Below are 20,910 nucleotides of genomic sequence, written 5' to 3'. Positions count from 1 at the left end.
AAAGGCTTAGCTCAAGAGGCTTACTTCACTTTTAATTCAATTCTTGTTTCTTTAGCCACACAGTTGGTCATTTTTTCATTAATGTGACAACTAGTCCAAGCACTGGAATAAAAACAGAGTACCATACAAATATTTCTTAAAGCAAATAGCTACTTTGTTCCCTTCTTTATCTACTTTCTAGATACAGTTTCCCCAAAGATTAACCGCAACTTAAAAAAAAATACCAAAGCAATCTTGGGATTTTAATGAGTCCGCTACTCTAACTAACTTTCACCTACACTAGGATATTGTGCTTTAACTACTAAGGAGTAAGAAAATTTTAGGAAGTAAAATAGTCTAAAATTATCCTATAAACTTTGTATGATAGATATTATTCTCTATTAAAATCTTATATACTTCCTAAATATTTTAAAAGTGGTCATAAAGCATTTATTTCTTTCGCTGATCTAACAACATAAACATCTAAAATTTATTTTCATTGTATGCAATAAAGTATAAGATTACATGTATTTTTCTTCAGGACTGGAGTCAAATATATATATAAGCATCTTAACCCTGTGATTCTCTTACTTCCAAAATTGGTGATGATAAGAGAAGGAAAGGCAAGATTTACCATATAGTGAGTGGGTTTAAAACTTACACTCAGAGTTAGACTGTGTTCTTAATTTAATACATTTGACTTGACTTATTTACAGTTTCAAAGACACTAACATAAACTACATCACTAATCAGGCATAAGTGTCTGAAGAAGCAGATCACGTCTTCATACCTACTAAAGGACATTTTAACCACCTTGTCGTTGGCCAGTAGATTGCACTGATGGAGTGCTGGAGAACAGCATCACCCTTCTGCATTATCTGGAAGTAAGAGCCAGTATTAACTCCTTCCTGGTTCATCTAGCACCTTAACCTGAGCTGGGTGTGCTTCAGCATGTTGACCATGTGACTGACACTTAGCACATACAATTTTTTAGATTCCCAGCGGGTAGAGACCAATGTTTTACCTATATTCTTGTAAATGGTGGTAGCAAAATTAACTGGGATATATAGTGATTGTGCTAATGTTAGAAATCACTCTAGACTATTCCCTGAATGCTCTAAAGGTAAAACAAGTGACCAAACAGAAACCAAGATTGCCAAAATGCTGGAGGAACATCAATGGGAAGTGTAAAAGGAAGAAGAGTGGGAGCATGAACCTCTCTAAGAGCCTTTGTCTGTGCAGCTAGAGAAAAGTCAGAACACAGCACCTGAAATAGAAATGTTCTATCTTAGCTCTAACTTAGGTAGAAATAGGATTTTATAATATGAGGGGATGTCTGGTTCACACCTTATGGGAATTGAATCTTTTTGTACTCTTTTTAAACATAAAAGTCATTATAGGGTATGTAAAAAGAAAATACAACTTTACAAAGGTTTTTGAACAAAAAGAATTTTTACAGAGCCATGGGGCAGTAATCATCCGACCTGAAAAATAGCCTTAGATCCCTCATAAAATAGTGCTTTGAGAATATGAGGCTAGATTTTTATTTTCTAATAAAAGATCCTAAAATTATTAGTGAAGCTAAGTTGTCTAAGTGGACTGTAAAAATGTCCCACCAGCAAGCTGGATAAAGCTTAGTGCTAATCTCAGAGGTGACAGAGAGGGAGTCTCATGATGCCTGAGATAATTTCTGGCCATTAGTGGTGTTCACGTTACAGTTACATTACAATTTGAAATGAAAGACGTTTAACCTTTTTTTTACAGAATACTCTAAAATAGGGATAATAACACATCATTTGTCTATCTGATACAACTTCATAATATTTATAGATACTTTTGACCCTATAACATATTATCCCTATTGAATTCTTTCTGCCAGATCACTAGACTTAAAAAAAAAAAAAAAAGATTTAGAAAATAAATCTGGTTTGATTTGGGAGAAGCTAGAAAGCAAATGACCCCTACCTGTGAGAGGCTCCACTGGGGCTGCTGAGCTTGCGGCAGGCCAAACTTACTCTGGGGTGCACCCATTTGTCCCACCATTCCTCCTTGGGGGCCAACAACGTTCTGAGGAAGTGGCATCACACCAGTTTGTGCATTTCCCATAAACCCATTGGGCATGGGCATGCCCACCATCATGCTTGGACTCTGTCCCATCACATTTCCTATAAGGCCAGGAGCTGCAGGCACAGGCACGCCCATCGATGGAAAGCCCTGAAATGCAGCTGGTGCTTGTGAGGTAAATGGTATATTTGTGGGTCCCATAAATACACCTGCACCACAAAAAGAAAATGAATGAAGACAGAGCTATTACGTGTAGTTGCACTCATCTCTATAATCACAGAAAAATTGCCTTTCTGAACTACTCACAGCAAACATTTTAATTCCAGTTTGGCTGCTCCTACTACTCAGACCAACCCACACCTAAACCCTGAGAGCTGGTTGTTTCTAGGATGCAGACAAATCAGTTATTAACCTGAGTAAATTTAATTAAGAAATGTAAATCATATGCAACAGCCACACAAAATATCTTCCACTGTGAAGACCAAACTATGTAGCATGACATCATACACTGTTTTATTGCTGATTTGTACCACTGGTCCCCCAGTACGAAACAGGGAAGTGAGAGCTGACTATATCTCGCTTCAATAGGTGTAGTGGGCTGCCCAACAATTTTAGCTCACGTGTGAAATGCAGCTCATTATTTTAAAGGAAATGGTGTGAAAGATTAAAACTCTGTAAACAATAAGCCTTATGCTAATATTTTGTTATGATTACAAAAAAAACTCATAGATTTTTTTTAATCCATGTGGTAACTCAAGACTGTTTACCTGCAGAGAAAATACACTGTACGCAGTCATAAACTTCATGCAAATCGTTTCAATAATTCATCAAAGATAATCCATGTTCTATAAGCTTGTGAAACAACATTTAGTGATCTATGAAAAGCTTGTTAATTCCAAATAAAGTTCTGTGAATCCTGTACATGCCTCTTAATTTTTTAATTCTAATGCTCATTCATTTCGGCTTCATAGTTGTATAAACTGCAACAACAAAAGCACTCACTACATGGAACAATAAAAGATATATAATTGATCTTATTATATAATTACAAAGGATGTACTTCCAGTAATGTCACTGAAAGCAGATATCAAAATTCATTACCAGGAGTACTTTGCTGTTGAATGGTTCCTGTGCCATACAGAGATAAGATGGAGTCTTTGGAAAGTTGTTTCTTTGCCACTTCTTCTGATTTTGTAGTTTGCTCAGTGAATAAATCTAGATCCCCAGATGTTACTGTAGACAGGGTTGCAGCTGCTGGTGCAGAGGATGTCCCCTGAGACAAACACCAAAATAAGCTATCAAATTCTGCATAGTAAAGCGCAGCTTATCCATTACTTAAAATCCAAATAAAGTTATAAAATTAGATAGGAATCAAACAATTGTAGAAGGTAAAGTATGGTGCCATTCAAGAGGATCACTTACTTACAAGCCCAAGCCCATATAAAAACATCTACAATCAAGACAGTACTTCTTAATTTGAATCTGTTAATGTAGGTAGACTGAAGCATTTTCACAGTAAGTTGCATTTACTACCTAAGGTGACACCAAGTTTTTGCTCATCAAATCCTGGGGCTCAACAATAGTTAGAGATGAGAGGACCACCACTCCATAGCAACTACTGCTTCAAGAAACTGGTATCCTTTGGAATAAAGAACATTTCTACAACTACAACAGACTGTAAGAGGATTTGCAATGGCTACTTAAAAGGTTTTATCTTTTCAAAACCTGTATCATAGGATTTTTATACATCTAATCAGTTTTAACTACAATATTAGACTGCTTCTAATCTATCCAGAAATGAAGGTACAGCAAAACTTTGACCATCTATTGTCTGAACATATCCTGCCCTTCACTTTTGGACAAGGGGGCAAATGAACACAAATACAAATAAACATGTAGATATTTAATATAAAACATTTTCACTTAATCTCATATCTTGCACACATTATTATACAATCACAACTGCTAACCTTAATCATCTCCGTAGTCATTAAACATTAAATCACATTCACATGTTATATGGACTTGTTTTGAATATGAAGAGAGTTTCAAAGAATTCTATGAAGACTAGTAAAAGCTGGCTGATCCTTCTCAAACTACAGAATAAGGTGAGTTGCAAGTGGAAATTAAATTCAAACATTTAATGTCCTCCTAGAACACCATGCAATAAGTTACCATCCAAACATTGTACTTATAAACTACACAGTATTTTGAATCTTATGACTAAGCAAGAATTGTAAGCGACAAAAAGCCGCTTAATTTTCCAAAAATTCAAATATGTAAGAAATTAGATATCATGGAATACTAAATATCATAATACCCCTGAATAAAATATATCTAAGCTACCAATGAAGCAGCAGCAGATCATAGAGCTAAGAGCATGGGCTGGAGCCTGTCTGCCAGGACTAGAGCCTGCCCCCATGACTTTCTGTGGTACACTCAGACATGTTACTTTACTTCTCCTTTCAGTCTCTCTCCTATAAACTTGGGATAAGCTTAATGATCACAAAAGTGTTCTGCACAATGGTTGGATTAAGTACTTGGTGTTTATTGTTAATATTGTTTATAAAACAAAGCAACTACATCACTAAGTGATCTTTTTATCACACTTAGTATCTGTTCAACCTAAAAGTCTGCTGAAAACCCTGGGGTCTATTCCCTGTGGATAAGAGACAACTATAAGAAAACCCAAAATGTTGGGAAGCTATGATTCCACTCTCATAGTAGAGCAGCCTAATATTCACATACTGTAAACATCATAATATGAAACATCTACCTCAACAAGGACACAGTCTAAAAACAGCCAAACCAATCAGCAGGACTAGTAAGCACTCAAATGTCCACTTACTTTCTGGTGCTCCATTCGCCAGCACTACGACCCCAGGATAAAAGGGAAACAACTTCTGCCTCTCATTTTACACTTCAGGAAGCTGCAGAGCATCTAATCGAAGGCTCTCTGGCCTTCTGGGACCCAAGGGCTTAACCAAGAAAAAACAGGACTTAGCCCTTGTGTATGTCTAGGTACTGTTGGTATATGTATATGTATATGTATATGTATATGTATATGTATATGTATATGAAAGAACAGGAAAGGGGTTTCTCCATGTCAACAATGAAGACTCTGGAATTGTTCCTCTCCAGCCCCCAAAACACAGGTACACTCCTGTCAGCTAAGTATTTCTAACTAACCCCTTTAAGAAAGACTAGACCCCAGACAGGTAAGGCAGATGGTAAAATCAATCTATTTCATATTCATAAGTTAGAAAATATTGTACTAGAGTTTGTATATACTCAGAAAATAACACAAGGAGTGAAAGAATACAGGGTTCAGAAGAATTCAAAATCTTGGTGTCCACAACTAGTTTGAGCTCAACTTCACATATTAAAAACCCACCAAAATGACTAAATTACATGGTAGCAATATATGCATAGAATCTGTAGTTTCAGCACCATCCCCCATTTTCAAAGGCATTATTTTGAAAATATGTCTGGAATTTTTTTTTTTTTTCCAGACGAAGTCTCTTGTCCCCCAGGCTGGAGTGCAATGGCGTGATCTCCGCTCACTGCAACCTCTGCCTCCCGGGTTCAAGCAATTCTCCTGCCTCAGCCTCCCGAGCAACTGGGATTACAGGCGCACGCCACCACGCCAGCTAATTTTTGTATTTTAAGGAGAGATGGGGTTTCACCATGTTGGCCAGGCTGGTGTTGAACTCCTGGCCTCAGGTGATCCACCCACCTCAGCCTCCCAAAGTGCTGGGATTACAGGCGTGAACCACCATGCCTGGCCAAATATGTCTGGATTTTAATCTCTGCATGAAGTTTAGACGAAAGATACTACTGTTCACCAAATATTTTACAGGGCTCAACATAACTTGTACAATCTAACCAGTGCTCAACATAACAGTGTTCCAAAAGAAGTATTAGATATGATTTTAAAAATTAACCCTATGTCCTACCAGGTAATGCTCAGAATGCCTAAAGTCTGAAGGCCAGCTGCCACCCCTCTTAAAGCCAGAGGCTACACTCCTTGTCATGGCACTACTTGTGCTTAAGAATTAAACGAAGTCTGCATTGTTCTAGTTGCTGCTTTAATACAGAACAGAACACGTGAAGTACACTGAAACCTCAGAGGTGGGATCTAACTCTCTTAAGCAGTTGCAAAGCGACTGTCAGACCCCAGTGACAGTGCTAAATAAGTCTAGCAGGTATAACAGCCGCACTACAATGCTAGACTAAAAATAAATGGCTTTTCACATTCTGATTGTCAAATATCCTAAATACTTCTTTCCAAAGACACAATATTAGACAATTTTGTCACATGTACACCTATGCCTGTACTAATTTGTAAGGTAATTAATCTTAATTGAAATAACAGTAACAATATTCTCTTTTTTGTGTGTGTTACAGGAGGGGAAGAAGGGGCAAAGCCATAAAATAAGCTATTTTGCTTAAAATAAACACTACTGCTGCAGACAATTTTGATAAAGATCCATTTAATCATTCCTAAGAAATCTACTTGTTCCATTCTAATGGTAACTATATAATGACTATCATAATAACAATAAATATGTGCAACAGAAATATGTTCCTAGCCTTATAAGACATTGACTTTTTCTTATTAAAACTGTCTACCAGAACAATTCAGATTTGACTCAGTTTTTCTATGGAAAAGGAAATATTTTATCTCAAAAATTATGCTGCACAAACTGCTTGTTTATTTGTAAAGTATAAACTTAAGATAGAATCTTAATGTTGTAAGCTTAAGAGTAATTTGTTTCCTGAAAGTTCATATAGTTCACATTACAAAAATTCCATGTAATGTTAAGAAGGCAATTCAAAATTTCTTCACCATTAATACTTTTATTAAAATATCCCGATCATTATTATTACCGTTCTAGATTTTTTAAAAATCACTTTAAAAAAAAAAGCAAGGTAGATTTTAAGGCTAACTTAAAACATAATTTACCTTCATTTTACCTTTATTTTAAAAAGACAGTACTAAATTTGCTAGAACTTCTGCAGTCAATATTTACAAACAGCCACAGTTTTAAAAGCTCTGAAGTAAGTGACCTTGTTGATCTCAGGAAAGTTGAGGTAGTCAGGGTTTTTCCACTTGTTCATTCTAAATACTGTTGTTTCCCTAAAGCAAGGGTTAGAACTTTAAAGACAGTGAATATTTTAGGTTTTGTGGGCTATACATTCTCTCTGTTGTTAATATTTAACTCTGCTTTTGTAGCAGGAAAGCAGCCACATACAGTACCTAAACCAGTGGGAGCGGCTGTGTGCCAATAAAACTTTATTTGCAAAAACAAGCTGCTGGCTTAGTTTGCTAAACTCTAGCCTAAAGAACAGGAGACTTTTAAATCAGTTACTGCTCAGAAACAATTCCTCCAAAATTGAAATTTTGAAACTTTTCAAAAAGGAAATAAGCAGTGACCATATAAAACCATATTCTTATCACATACCTGAGCTGGGGGCATGACAGTTGCAGGTAAGGGATTAGAAATCATCGGTCCAAAGATGTCCAGATCATCGTTCAGGGGTGGCATCGTTGTGTTCCCGTTGGTCACTGGTGCCACAGCAGGGCCATCTGAAAAGAATATAGATTCTCGTCTTAACGTAGAATATCTTAAATTACTTGAAACATGGCATTATTTTAAAAATTGATATATGGTTAAAAAAAAAGAACAGTTCAAAAGTTGGTAAAACATTTGTTCTCCTTCTACCTACCCCAGATCCCCTTTCCCAAAGAAACCATTTCCAGTTTTGTTGATTCCCCCAGAAATATTCTTTATCCACTGGTTTCTAGGTATATATCCAAACCTCCTTTTTAACCAATGGTATCATACTATTCACATTATTTTGCACCCTAATTTTTTTTAATAAGATCATAGATTTTTATGGTGCTTCCTATGTGCCAGGCACTGTTCTGGGTACTTCACATGTATCAACTCATTTAATCCTCATAACCTTATGAGGTAAAAACTACTTTTGAGATAAGGGGCTAAGGTGGAATTTGATACCACACTCTTATTAATAATCCCTCTCCATAAATGTATGTGTGAGGGTGTGTGTGTTTTGGAGGTAATATCATTTTTACCTACCATGGAAATAAGTTTTGATGATCTAAAACATCTGAAATGTTATGTTTTGAAGTCACAACATGGAAGAAAACTAGATAGAAAAAACAAAACACACATACAATACTTAAACTGATTCTACAGGGAGCATCCATAAAACTCCAAAATAAGTCCTTTATTTATTCCAGCACAGCCACTTTTAGTGATGGCTGTACCAAGCCACTGCAATGTACAGGGAAAGGGACTCTGACAGAGCTTCCTACTTAAAAATTCAAATTAAAAAACAGTTTTTAAAACTGTAATTTCAAGAATTCAAAACCGGTTTATTTTATATCCCCTTTTTATGTCAGTGAACATTTATAAGGGCTGGGGGCAGGAGATGAAGTGGAGTGCTGTAGGTCGAGTTTGCATGCACAGCACTCCAGGACTGGAACATCTCACAAGGTTCAGTTTTCTGTAACCACAACCAAGTAACAGTTCAGAGCATCACAACTCCAGCCTCTTGAGAGTTATAGCCTAATTAACCTTCTATCTTAACAATTTAGTCTCATTTGATCTCTCTTTGGTAGACCATACTCTCATCAAAGGGAAATCTGTCATCTTTGAAAACCTTTTCAACAATGAATGGGGTATCTTGCACAAAGTAGATACTCAAATACTGACAAATTCAATGGAGGATCTACCATCTCATTCATATTTCCACCACAATCCACAGAAACTTAGAGAGTTCTTGTCTTTTTCCAAGTATAACTATAGAAATTGGTATCTTTTATTTCCCTGTTTAAGCTTCAATTACAAAGAATTATTAACACATAGTCACGATAAAATATTTTTTGCTATTTAATTTACAAAAGAGTGTGTAAAGCCCAAATTAGGTTAATCTGAAAGTTATTCAACTGCAAATTTTTCAAGTCATTTTCAGTGATATCACATTATCACAACCATTAAAACAAATATATTGATATGTATTATACATGTTATATCTATATCAAGTACTATGGACAATTAAAAGGTGAAGCAATAAAACAATGTACATAGATTATAATTTACAATATATAGAATTTTAAACTGAGACAACTATCAAAGAATTAAGACTCATACATGAAAATGCTTTTTTTCATTTCTAACCCTTTCAAATGGCAATATTCACTTTAAAGTTAGACCTCCTTAAAGCGCTACTTTGTTTTCCAGTTCATTCCATACCCCATTTACATGATGTATAGTACATTATAAATATCAGCCAGAAATAAAGTGATATTTTAAAGGGACAAGGCATTCTAGGTTTAAAAACACAACTAAGGAATATCTTTTTTGTTTGTATCTACACTTCAGTAAAGAAAGTCCAATAATAATGACATATAAGCCAGTGGTGCTTTAACTCATGAGCTACAGAGTTAGAGATGGGCAAACATCGTCATCAATTAGACATGTTTCATTCTATCACATGAATTGAGGAAGCACTTTATTAGCTGCAAATATAATTATATATATAAAATATATATATTTATATATGTACAAATTTTATATGTTTATAAAATTTAAACTCGAAGCACATGTCCTCTAAAACAATGTAAACTGCAACCAAAATAAAAGGGAAAAAAACGGTGACAAGCTGAATATAAGCAACTATTTCCAGTTTTTCCGTTATAGTTGTTTTTACTTTATTAAGTAGTAGTTAACAAAATCAGACAAATTTATGGGAAAAAAAATTTAACATGAGAAAATCCTGTTGATTTTTTGGCAAACTGAGAAAATACTATCAATTGCTTTTTACCACAGCACATGTCAGTCTAGTTCACAGAACACCAGTGTGCCCAGGATGCATTTAGTGAGAATCACAAAGTTCATCCACTACAAACCAATGCTATGTCTTATTACTTTTATAAACTGTACAGCTTTCAGAAATTTTAAGTCTGTTCTACTTAGTACCTTAGACTCCTCTCAGAATATTTACTTATACTTTCAAATCTAAACCACATTTGGTATCTAGCAATACATTTTCTAATCCGTAAAACAACACACAGCATATTACTTGGTTTCTGAAGTCTTATTTTACCTTTAACCCCCTTTAGTATCACATATGTGACTAATAACTTGTCCAGTGTCACAGAGCAGGAGCAAAGTCTTAGATTGTAATCTTATTCAATGTTTACTGTAAAAGCAACACATTCTTGTAAAAGATTCAAACCATGCAAAAATGAAGAAACTAAAAGTACCCACCATAGATGGTGGTGACAGTTGTGCAATGTGAATGTACTTAATGTCATTGATTATACATTGTAAAATATTTAAAATGGTAAATTTTATGTGTGTTTTACCACAAGTTTAAAAACAATGTATATAGGATCATACAAATAGTCTTCTTTATATAAAATTATGTATGTGTAGGTAGGGGATTTGCATTCTGTGATACTGCATGTGCCTATAATTTATTTATTCAATGTGTGACTCAAGACAATTTAGGTAGTTTCCAGATTTTCACCATAAAAGCAGAACACTCCTCTATATAAAGTCTACACAGCTCATGTCCCTTCACTGCAACATAACTTGAATTCTGTTTTTACCACTGCACTATAAACAAGTCCATATTCTCTTTCCATGTGTTTTTTTTATTATTATTACTATATTAAAATTAGCCTCTTGAAATTTCTGGCATTTCACACAAACAACAAAGTTGTGATCTCTCTGTAACCAGCCACCATGGTTAATGGAGCTGTCATGAAGTCAATTCACAAAGTAAGTCTGAGGGACTTCAGAATCCTTTTTAGAATGAGACAGAGGAAGCACCTGCTTAGGGACAGCAATCTTTGTGGCAAGGCTGACACTGTTTTCAATTGATTAAGGAAGACTTTTTCATACCCCCCCAAAAACCTGAGGTAAGGAACTTTCTGCCAGGCCTCACCAAGATTTTTCTCTACAGAGCATCCTTGTGATGAGCATAGGTGATTGCTCTCTGCTTTCACCATCTGCAACATACCTGCCCCTCTTTTGTCTCTACTCCATCTTCTCCCCATGTGATTGATCCCTTAACGGTGGGTTCTGGATTTCACAGCCATCAATTTTTCTAGTTACTATCAAAGCTATGCATTCACAGAATTGTTGAAAAAACAAATTCTTAACCTAAATGAAAACTTCTCAGCCTTGCAAAATTTGTAAACACAAGTTCCCAGTGGGTTTTCAATAGTTGCTAATTTTACTTACAACATTTAGCTTGCTTAACACATTATTTAAAAGGGATTGCTTCAATTCATTTTGAAGGTCATTGTGTTTTTAATTTTCAGTGTTTAAAAAAGACAAAGACTCGTTATCATTACCATCATTATAAACATCACATTCATCCTGGATGTTTTTAAAGAATGTTTACATGTTATCATTTTTGTGATAATGCAAAGATGAGAAGGGCATCTCCTCCATTATCTCCAGTTATACCAACTAGGACACAGAGCAATGAAAAGACTTCCTCAATGTCATTCACCTTTTTAAGCAGCAAAATTTGTACCAGAACAGAGTTTTCTCACATCTAGACTAGAGCTCTTTTCTTTAAACCACATTTCATCAAAAGCCATGTAATTTCAACTGCGCCTAATTATAAACAAATCACTTAAAGTTCTGAAAATTAAAAAACAACTTTAAAATAGTTTATAATTATTTGTACTAAGTTTGAGAAGCAGTTACTTAAACAGTCTAAAAATCATTTGGTGCCACACTCAAAATTTTCCTCATCATGTCCCCACTCCACTATCCTGTACTGACACCAGTATCTTTTCAGTTTTTAGGGAGGGATTCAGGTGGATATGGTCATCAGTGAGCAAACTGGGCTCCTGGAAGCAACTGTGGGATATAATCAGGCCTTGGTCAACTAAGAATATTCACAAATTATTGGGAGTTAAATGCATCCTTTTGATCATGGGCCCACTAATAACATGGTCTTTGCTGATTAATAAAAGCTCAGAGGCCACAAAATCAAGAAAATACCAAGATGCTGAAAACAGTTATTCAGATAAATAACTTTAACATTTAGAAAGCATAAAGCTTATTCAAATTAAATAGTGTAAATCATCATAATATAAGAAAAACATTTAAATCAGCATGGGTTATACCTTGTCGGTGCATGCACACACATGTAGTCACACACACACACACACACACACACACTTCCTCTTTCAGGGGAGAGAGAACATCAGACCACACAGTGCCTTCTATGAGATTAGGGGATGTCTGTGAAAACTAATCAGAATTCACCGTAGACATGCACCTTGCTCAGCTACGGAATGATGGTGGGAGCAGCAGGAGGCAGCAGTCCCCCTTTAATTAGTATGCAGAAACAGTAGCTGGTGGACAATAAAAATAATGGGAGATCCAGAGTACAAGAAAAGCCTAGGGCAAATGGAGGAAATTCAGCTGGGAACATCATAAAGAATGATAATGAAGCACAAAGGACCCCTTGAAAAGGCAATGAGCAAACAGAAGAAATTAGGACAATGCAGTAAAATGAAGATGGGATTTCCATCTTAAAGGCAAGACATCAAACCTACAGTTAAGTAGCTTGTGGTAAGTATTTTCTTTCTTCATTACCTTAAGATGTTAGGCTAGTGTCTTATTTGGGAACTGAATTGATAGATGAATGTTTTTAACTACCCACATATGAGAAACTGACAGGAAAAGGTTAAAATGTTTTCAGCTGCAGAAAAAAATTGTTAAAATTAGTGCTACAACTTCCAAGAACAGAAGGCATTCCCAGCATGCATTCACTGGCCCACTTCACATCATGACACTGAGAGATGTTAGAAAGAGGTAACATTTCAAATATGACAAAGTCATGAGGGCCAGTCTCTTGTCACCTAAAAATCCTCAATTTGGGAAGTGAGCCAAATGACTCTATTAACTGTAACTATACCAGAATTCATCTGACGCCAATAATCCAAATGAGTATGAGGTAAAGTATTTTTAACAATATTGTCTTCCCCTTGGCGCATTCCAAGTGCCTTTAAATTTATAAACTAAAACTAAAAGGAAATAAGAATACAACACTTCATATTTTAATACAAGTTTAAACACTAATATTTATTTAAGTACTATGTGCCAGATACTCTGATCAATAAAGTATCTCAGTTTAATCCTTACCTCACCTGGAGGGAATCTGCACAGTAAGCCTAGGACTTCAACACGGGTCTCAATGGTGCACCCGGAAAACTCAACTGCTATAACCAGTTTGAGAAATGTTTCCTGGTGTTCTCAGGCAGAAACAGGTGCCCATTCCCTACCCAGAGTTACAATGATTTACATGACCATTGACCTACCTCCCTAAAATAGTGCCCTGAGGGCAGGGGCTGGCTTCACTACCCAGCCCAGGCATAGTACTTGGCACAAGCTCCTTTCTGAGGCACAGGATGACTCCTGAGCCCACAACACCCAGCACCACCTCCATTGCAGGCCATACCACCCACAGCGGGTCAGTCAGGCCTACCAACTCTACCTCCAAATGTTCTGCTAATCCAGGGGCTGCAAAGTAGAAGCCTTCCCAAGCATCTTATCCTTTTCATTTTTAGTTTTTATGGCATCGGAATGTTCTTAGGCTGAACAGGCATGCCCCAGTACTCCAGAAGCCTCTTTACTCCTCGCTGGCACCACTTTTATAGCCCAGAGCCATGACCAGTCCCACCTGCTTCATCACCAGGAAGAGTGCAGCTGCCTCCTTAATTCAATGCCTGGAACAAAGCACATACTCAATACATGATTAATTGAAATGCTTTCCAAACACAGGTTATGGGAGGATTTCTTGGTGACAGCAGAGCCATGGCGGAAAACAAATAGTAATTCAGGTGATCCTACTTTTGTGGGAGAAAAGTGAAATAATGACACTATTTTTGAAAAGTACAAGCAATCTCCTGGCTACAAATCCTTTTCAGTCCTCTTCCTACTTACCACCAGCACATTTAGCCCTAGCTGATCCTTCTCCTATAAAATCGCCTCTCTTAGAGTTTACAGCCACATTCTCCTTGAAGACTCCACAGCCATTGCTACCAATATCCTGGACTGGCTCCTCTTCCTCTGTTTTCATAGACACAGCTTCCACACAACTATCTGCCTATGAGATTACAACTGCTTCTTAACTAGAATCCCTAGACCAGGGCTTCCCCTTTCCAGTTGAACAAGTACAGTGAGGCTGGAATTCTTTCTCTCAATCATAAATGTGTCTCCAGCGCCCCTCTGTCCAAAGCTCAGTGCATCACTGTTGTCACGGCACCTCCCAGGACTATTCTACCTGCTACCTCACTGGTCGGAGCCATATCTTACCCTCTTGCTAATCTGTTCCAACTGTCCTAACATAGCACTTGTGTGCCCTATGATAAGATACAGATGGGTTTTAAATCATAAGATCCTCTACAAAGGTACAGCTCTAAAAGCTGCATTTATCTGGGCATTTGCTTATCTTTTCCAACTGTTATTCACTCTAAAGGTGATGTCCGTAAAACATTAGATTTTACTTGAAATAAGTTTGCATAGCACAAAATAAACTTATTTTATTCTCCTCTAGCAGCAGCAAGAAAAAATCAACCTCTGAATTAAGGAAAATAGAATTTAAATTGGAATTTTAGCATTAATCCAGATTTCAAACGGAATTCTCACAACCAGTTCTCTTAGATAATCCCATCTTTTCCCTCAATGATAATTCTGTCTTCCAGTTTCTGGACAGCAGCCCCATCCCCCTCTTGCACTACTATAAACACACAGAGCTGCATCTTCTGGTGTTTACCAGTGTTCCATGAACTCTGCTGGTGCTCAATAAATATTAATTGAATTCATCCTTTACTTGAATGTCAGAGGCATTAGCTGATCATAATCTATTTGCACAAATAAGAAAAAATGTCAAAGAGCAACATGAGATTTTATGTATTACTAATCTAGTTTAAGGCAGATAAGAATGTGACAAATGGCTGTTTTTCGTTACCATTTTTGACTGAGCATGAACCTTCTACCTGTAGTACACCCTTGCTACAATGAAAACTCCCAAATCTAATTCTTCTTCCATAACTAGTGAAGCGTCATCATAACCAGTGATGAAATTAAAGTGGAAACAGCACTGTTTAAAGAAGGCTGCGTCCATGATATGAAGTGATTCTCTCCTTAATGGCAAAACTCCTCAAAGCTTTCTAAATTTTCATGTTGATCAAAGAACCCTTTTTATTTTCTACTCAAGAAGCCATTTAAAGTTTTCTCCTTAATTTTTATTATTACTTGGAATTCCTTTATATTAAAACACAAGACTTGATTTGTAACATCAACTCACATGTCTTATTTTAGTAAATTCAAGTCACAAATGTCCATTTGAAGCATATTAAACTTTTCAAGCTTTAAGTTGTTTTCAATTTGTTTAAGTGTGCCTGAGAGCTAAGTGGAGCTATTTATTTTTATTTTTCAGTTAATTTTTTATACAGTGAAATAGTATTTAGGCTAATTTGCTAAAATGACTAACATGGTCTTAAAAGATAATCCTAATCCTCTTACTGTATTTGGCCCTCCCTTTTCAAGCCACTACCAAATGCCAGTCTACTGTGCCAGCAGGGAAATCTACTACACATTTCTACAAACCAGCCAACTTTTGATCAGGGGATTCTCTTATGCACAGGCACTATGATGCTCTGTAAGGGGAAGAGCCCCATGGTGCTACTGTCTTTCAGAAGACACCACACACACATGCACACATGTGTACACACACGCACACATGTGTACACACACACACGCACTCTGATTTAGAGCTGTCTGAAATAGCTGAGAAGTGGTATAAGGAGGAAGCTTTGTAGAACTGATTGTTTAAAAAATAAATACATATCAAATCACTGCACCATTTTATGGCCTCAAAAAACAAGAAATATATAAATATGAAACCAGATTGTATAACCAAATTTCTTTCTAAATGTTTAAAATGGTGATAAACTAGATTCCTGAGGCCACCCAATTTCCTCAGTTCTTTTAGTCAACTGCAAATCCATCAGAGGCCACAGACCATGCTTTGCAATCACTGTTTCCCTCTATCTCCCTCTTTCTAATGGTAGTGGCTATTAAAGGAATAACCCAGCAGGAGTCCTACTGTGTGTTACTCAGCATAATTTTTGAGTCCCTTCTCCACACATTCCTTCAAAGGCCTATACTACCTCTTGGTGATCTCCCATGACCTGGTATTCAGGTTATAGTCTCAGCACAGGACTGTGTGCAAGTTACTGTGCTAGGTGCTTCACATAAAGCACACCATTTATTCTGGCCCTCAGCTACAGAAGAGTTCCTATTTCCATTTCCCAGACGAAGCTGCTAGAGGGCAGACAAAACCCAGGTACTACCTCTAAACCAAGTGTCCCACCCCCATGACTTAATACTGCCATCTATTGATTTGATGAATGGGTCCAATGTCTATTTTGTGTATAGCACAATCTCACCTGTTAGAGTTTTATTTTCTATCACAGCTCAACATAGTGTTAAGAATCTGAGCCCTGAAGTCAGACTACTCAGTCTAAATCCCAGTTTTGTAATCTACCAGCTGTGTGACCTTGTGCAACTCACTTAACCTCTCTGTGCCTCAGTTTTCTCTTCTATAAAAGCGAAATAATGATAGTTCACCAACCTCAGGGCTGTTGCAAAAATTCAATAAATAAATATCTGTCAGCACACAAGACAGCCCCTGGCATCTAGTTAGCAGTATCTGATTATTAAAATAATAAGATAATTTAATACTTGGGTTAGATGCCTTGCTTTGGTTCATCTTAAGAGCTGAAATTAGACTTTGGCATTAAACACATCTAGGTTTGAGTCCCAATTCTATACAGTACAGCAGCAGTGCCTTGGAAATTAATTTTTGTTAGCTTATTAGTTGTTAGTTTTATTATTAGTTAATTTAAAAAGGGGGGGGGGGAAGTGTGTGTGGGTGTGTAAAATACTCTCTACCCTAAAGAGCTGCTGTCAGGATGAAATGCAACTGTGCCAGATACCACAGGCTGCCAAAGCCCCATCTGGGCGCTTCTTGCTGGCACAGCCTACCTCCATTCTATAGGATGAATACTATTTTCCTAGCCTCTCTTGCAACTAGTGAGGTAATATAATCCAATTCTGACCAAGCGTACCCTGGGAATCCTGCTGGGAAATTTTCTGGCAAGTTTTTACTCCTGAGAAAAGAAACTGGTAAGGAAAAGCCATCCTTTAGGCGTGGTCCTGAGGATAGGATGCTGCACCTTCCATGTGTTGGCCATAAGGTGACAAGCCTCCAGAGTAAAGCCAGTGCTGTGATGAGGGCGGCAGAATGAGGAGAAGCAAAGAGGAAGCTGGCTCCCTGCGCTCACTGTTCCACCACTGCACAGCCCCAAACCACCGTGTCTCCATATTTCTCTTCAAATGAGATAATTAGATGTCCTTATGTTTAAGCCATTTTCAGGCTTCCTGTTACTCGTAGTTTGAAGTCGCCTCATTCGGAGGTCAATTTTACTCCTCTCAACACCTAACAATTCTTTGTCCTATCCACCAGCACATTCTCTGGAGGTTCTGTGCTGTTTCTAAGAAGCTGTCCCTTCTTGCTCTCTTCTAAAGTCTGTGATATCATCAACTCACCCAGCGGCACCCGTTTCTGGTGTCAGTTCACCAACTGCCCTACTACTGACTCAGGACCACTTGCAAGTATCCGCCCATTGCTAGTTACCTTACACCAATATACTCATGTAACTGCATTTTCTTTCCTATGCAGTGTGACTACATAAGAATAAACCAATCCCTGAGACCTCCTTTTTGAAAGGGTAATAACAGTTCATAATAATAGTTCACTGAACATACTTTTCTGAGCAGAGGCAATACAAGTTGTTATCAGGTTTTAAACCATCTCTGAAAAACATAACTTGACTATAAAATTTTCTTGGGCACTTCTGCTACAGTCTTCCTCACCTTCAATCCTCCTCCAAGAGAAGGGGAATGTGCACATAACTACACAAACGTCCTCCAGATCTGATCAAATAGGTAGCTCTAGGACACCAGCGGTTTTCCAGGTCCACTGGTAACTGTGGATCACCAGGACCACTGCTGCTAAATCTGGCATTCTTTTACTCAGCTCATTCCCAAATTTGCTTTATATAGCACATGGACTTTGAGAAATGGCTAGAAATTTCTCTGTAGGAATTTTCTGTTTGAAAGGTAAGTAGAGTACTTTCTGTATTCACCTCTCTCATATAAAACTGGGTATATGTTGCTAATAATAAAATGGGTTATATACTAATGGCTTAATTTCACTAGCATTGTCTTGACCACTGTCATATGTTAAAGCCTTTATTTCCTGAACACAAACATGAATGGGGGAACTAAAATTTGCAAACTTTTCTCATCGATTTGCCCAAAACTGTATGTTCCTTTGAGTGTTTCAATTAAGAAAAAACTGAGGGAATCTCTACCTACTTCTCCATATAGTTCAGTATTTAAAATAATTTAAAGTATAAGTTATGAATGTTTAGATAGAAATTTCCCCAGATTAAAGTAACGAATAGAGTGGATAAAATCAAATCAGTTTTATATAAGCAGTGAATAGAGAAACACATGAGTACACCCCTGAGCTAGATTTTCATTACCAAGATCATGACTCGATTCTTTGTGAGATGCTTTCTGGGGCACTGAGAGGATGCGGTCCCCCCAGACAGCCTCGGCAGTGCACCCGACACATACAACTCTGTGTCTGGTAGGACTGTGGGTAACGCCTCCTGACAAGGAACCAGGCTGCTCTGCAGTGCGCATGTGGTACACAGATGGCCACAAAACAGAACCCCTGCAGGAACCATTAATGGGAGGTTGAAATGAAACCTCTAAGGTCACATTCAAGGCCACTAATGTGTAATTCTTCTCAAGCCTTATGCCCAAAGCATGTGCTCGCCCTTGAAGACTTTATTCTCAGAGGCGGTCTTATGCCCCCACACTCTAAAAATGAGCCCCACTGAATAGAAGCATTAGTCGGGGGGAACTGTCCTAACCAATTGGTAAGCAGTCTGTCTATTAGTTTTAAAGATGATAAAAATTAACAACAAAGAATAGACACTACCCTAACAGTATAATTCACAGTCCTAAACTAGCTTCCTAAGTAAGGGGACCCAAAGAGCACTCTTCTCACAAACCCTAGAAGCTGATTTTAATTCTATTTTAACATAGGACGTGCATACTCAAGTCAGGATATGTCTGTGTTTGATTCAAATCTGGTACATTCAGAGATTATTCAATCTGGCACTTAGTCAAGAGGGGCCCCAGGCCCTTGGTAATTTCTAAGACGAGGCAGATCAAGTATCTCACTCTGTTTATGGTATTAGAGAGTAAAGTACTATAATAAATAGTAGTCCTATAGCTTTCAAACACAAATTAATATCTAAATATGAGGCAGCTCTTGTAGGTACTATTGGGAACATAAAGCAGGGGTGAGCAAACCCTAGCCCATGCCTGTTTTTACAGTTGATCGGAACACAAGCATGATCGGAACACAAGCATGCTCATTCATTTACATGTTTGTTTATGGCTACTTGCACACTACAATGGGAGTTGAATAGTTGTAAGAGATCATAAGGCCTGCAAAGCCAAAAATAATGTCTATTTGGCCCTTCTTGGAAAAAAATGGACAACCTCTGCTATAAAGTATATACAATATAAAGCATTTTATGTTTGAACTTTGAATGGGTAGTAGATCAGGAAAGGTGAGCTTAAGAAAGGTTTTACCTGAGTTACTGGGTTACACAAAAGAAAGTAAGTTCATTAAAGTCCCATATAAAGGAAAGATCAAAAACTAGTCTTAAGTATTAGGCTATTATGAAACTGTTAAGAGTGATAAAGAAGGCCGTGAGTCCCAAGGATCCATAGCTGTGTTAACTGAACTATCGCTATACAAGTTCTCTCTATATTTTCTGGAAATGTTTTAAGTTAATGTCTGTTCTAGTCTCACTCATACGGAGATATGCTGTCATCTTTGCATGACCATAAATCATACTTCAAGGCACCTACGCCCCCAATCCCCGCTGTGTTTCAATTTACAGGGGAAAACCAGGGTCCCATTGGAGGAGAGCGGCATGCTTCTGAGCAGATAAATAGCCTGAGGCCCAAGGTGGACACCAATCATCAATCCAGATCTAGAACCACTGTTTGTTTTGAGCTGAAAGAGACCTTTGATTCTCTGTAGTCTCCTGGACTTTCATGAATTCATCGATTTTATGCTGAAACATAGCTTTTTTAAAAAAAAAGTCTGAAAATATTTTTTAAGAGTTTAGGAAATCGATAACCAGCAGATGTGAAGAGCTGTATGTGCTCTGGGTAAGACACTTCCTCTTCCCTGCTGCTACAACTCCCTCACAGCAAGACAGCCCTCTTTCTAACCCCATCTCCCACTCCTCCTATCTTTGGAACTCTTCCGCCAAATGATCTAATGACCCACTGTGAGTCATTGCAAAATCCCCCTTATATTCTTAACCTTTTTTCACAAACATTCCCTAACTTCTCCTGCTAAATGAACTTTGGTTCTCCCTTAAAGACACTGTTTCCTGAAAATGTTCCACTGTCCAAAAGAGTGACATCCCAGCAGACCTACAGGCCCATGAGTGACAGAAATAAATGTTAGTTGATGTAAGCCACTGAAATTTTGGAGTTGTTTGCTATGTAACACACACAGCAAGAGCTGACTACTTTAGAAACTGATACAAGAGGGGTGCTGCCACAACCAAACCCTAAAATCTGTGCAATGACTTTGAGACAAGGTGGTAGAAGATAAGGAAACACTTGTTGGAACTTA

The 20,910-nt window shown here is 37.4% G+C and overlaps 1 protein-coding gene across 11 annotated transcripts in view; it reads right to left on the bottom strand.

Annotated features, from left to right (window-relative positions):
- SMAP1 (small ArfGAP 1) overlaps window positions 1-20,910 on the bottom strand; it is a 193,409-nt gene that overhangs the window by 991 nt on the left and 171,508 nt on the right. For 10 of the 11 annotated variants that reach the window (XM_016955787.2, XM_016955788.3, XM_016955790.3 and 7 more), the window contains 3 exons: window positions 7,509-7,633; window positions 3,145-3,316; window positions 1,945-2,252 (listed from right to left, as the gene is read on the bottom strand). In XM_016955787.2, the coding sequence (XP_016811276.1) occupies window positions 1,945-2,252; window positions 3,145-3,316; window positions 7,509-7,633 (605 nt within the window). Of the gene's footprint in view, window positions 1-665; window positions 858-1,944; window positions 2,253-3,144; window positions 3,317-7,508; window positions 7,634-20,910 lie in introns of those variants that run through there. The other variant, XM_016955793.4, reaches the window with a different exon arrangement.

The sequence above is a fragment of the Pan troglodytes genome, chromosome 5, assembly GCF_028858775.2.
Source record: "Pan troglodytes isolate AG18354 chromosome 5, NHGRI_mPanTro3-v2.0_pri, whole genome shotgun sequence".
Taxonomy (NCBI): Eukaryota; Metazoa; Chordata; class Mammalia; order Primates; family Hominidae; genus Pan; species Pan troglodytes.
This window is presented reverse-complemented; position numbering and strand designations above follow the sequence as displayed.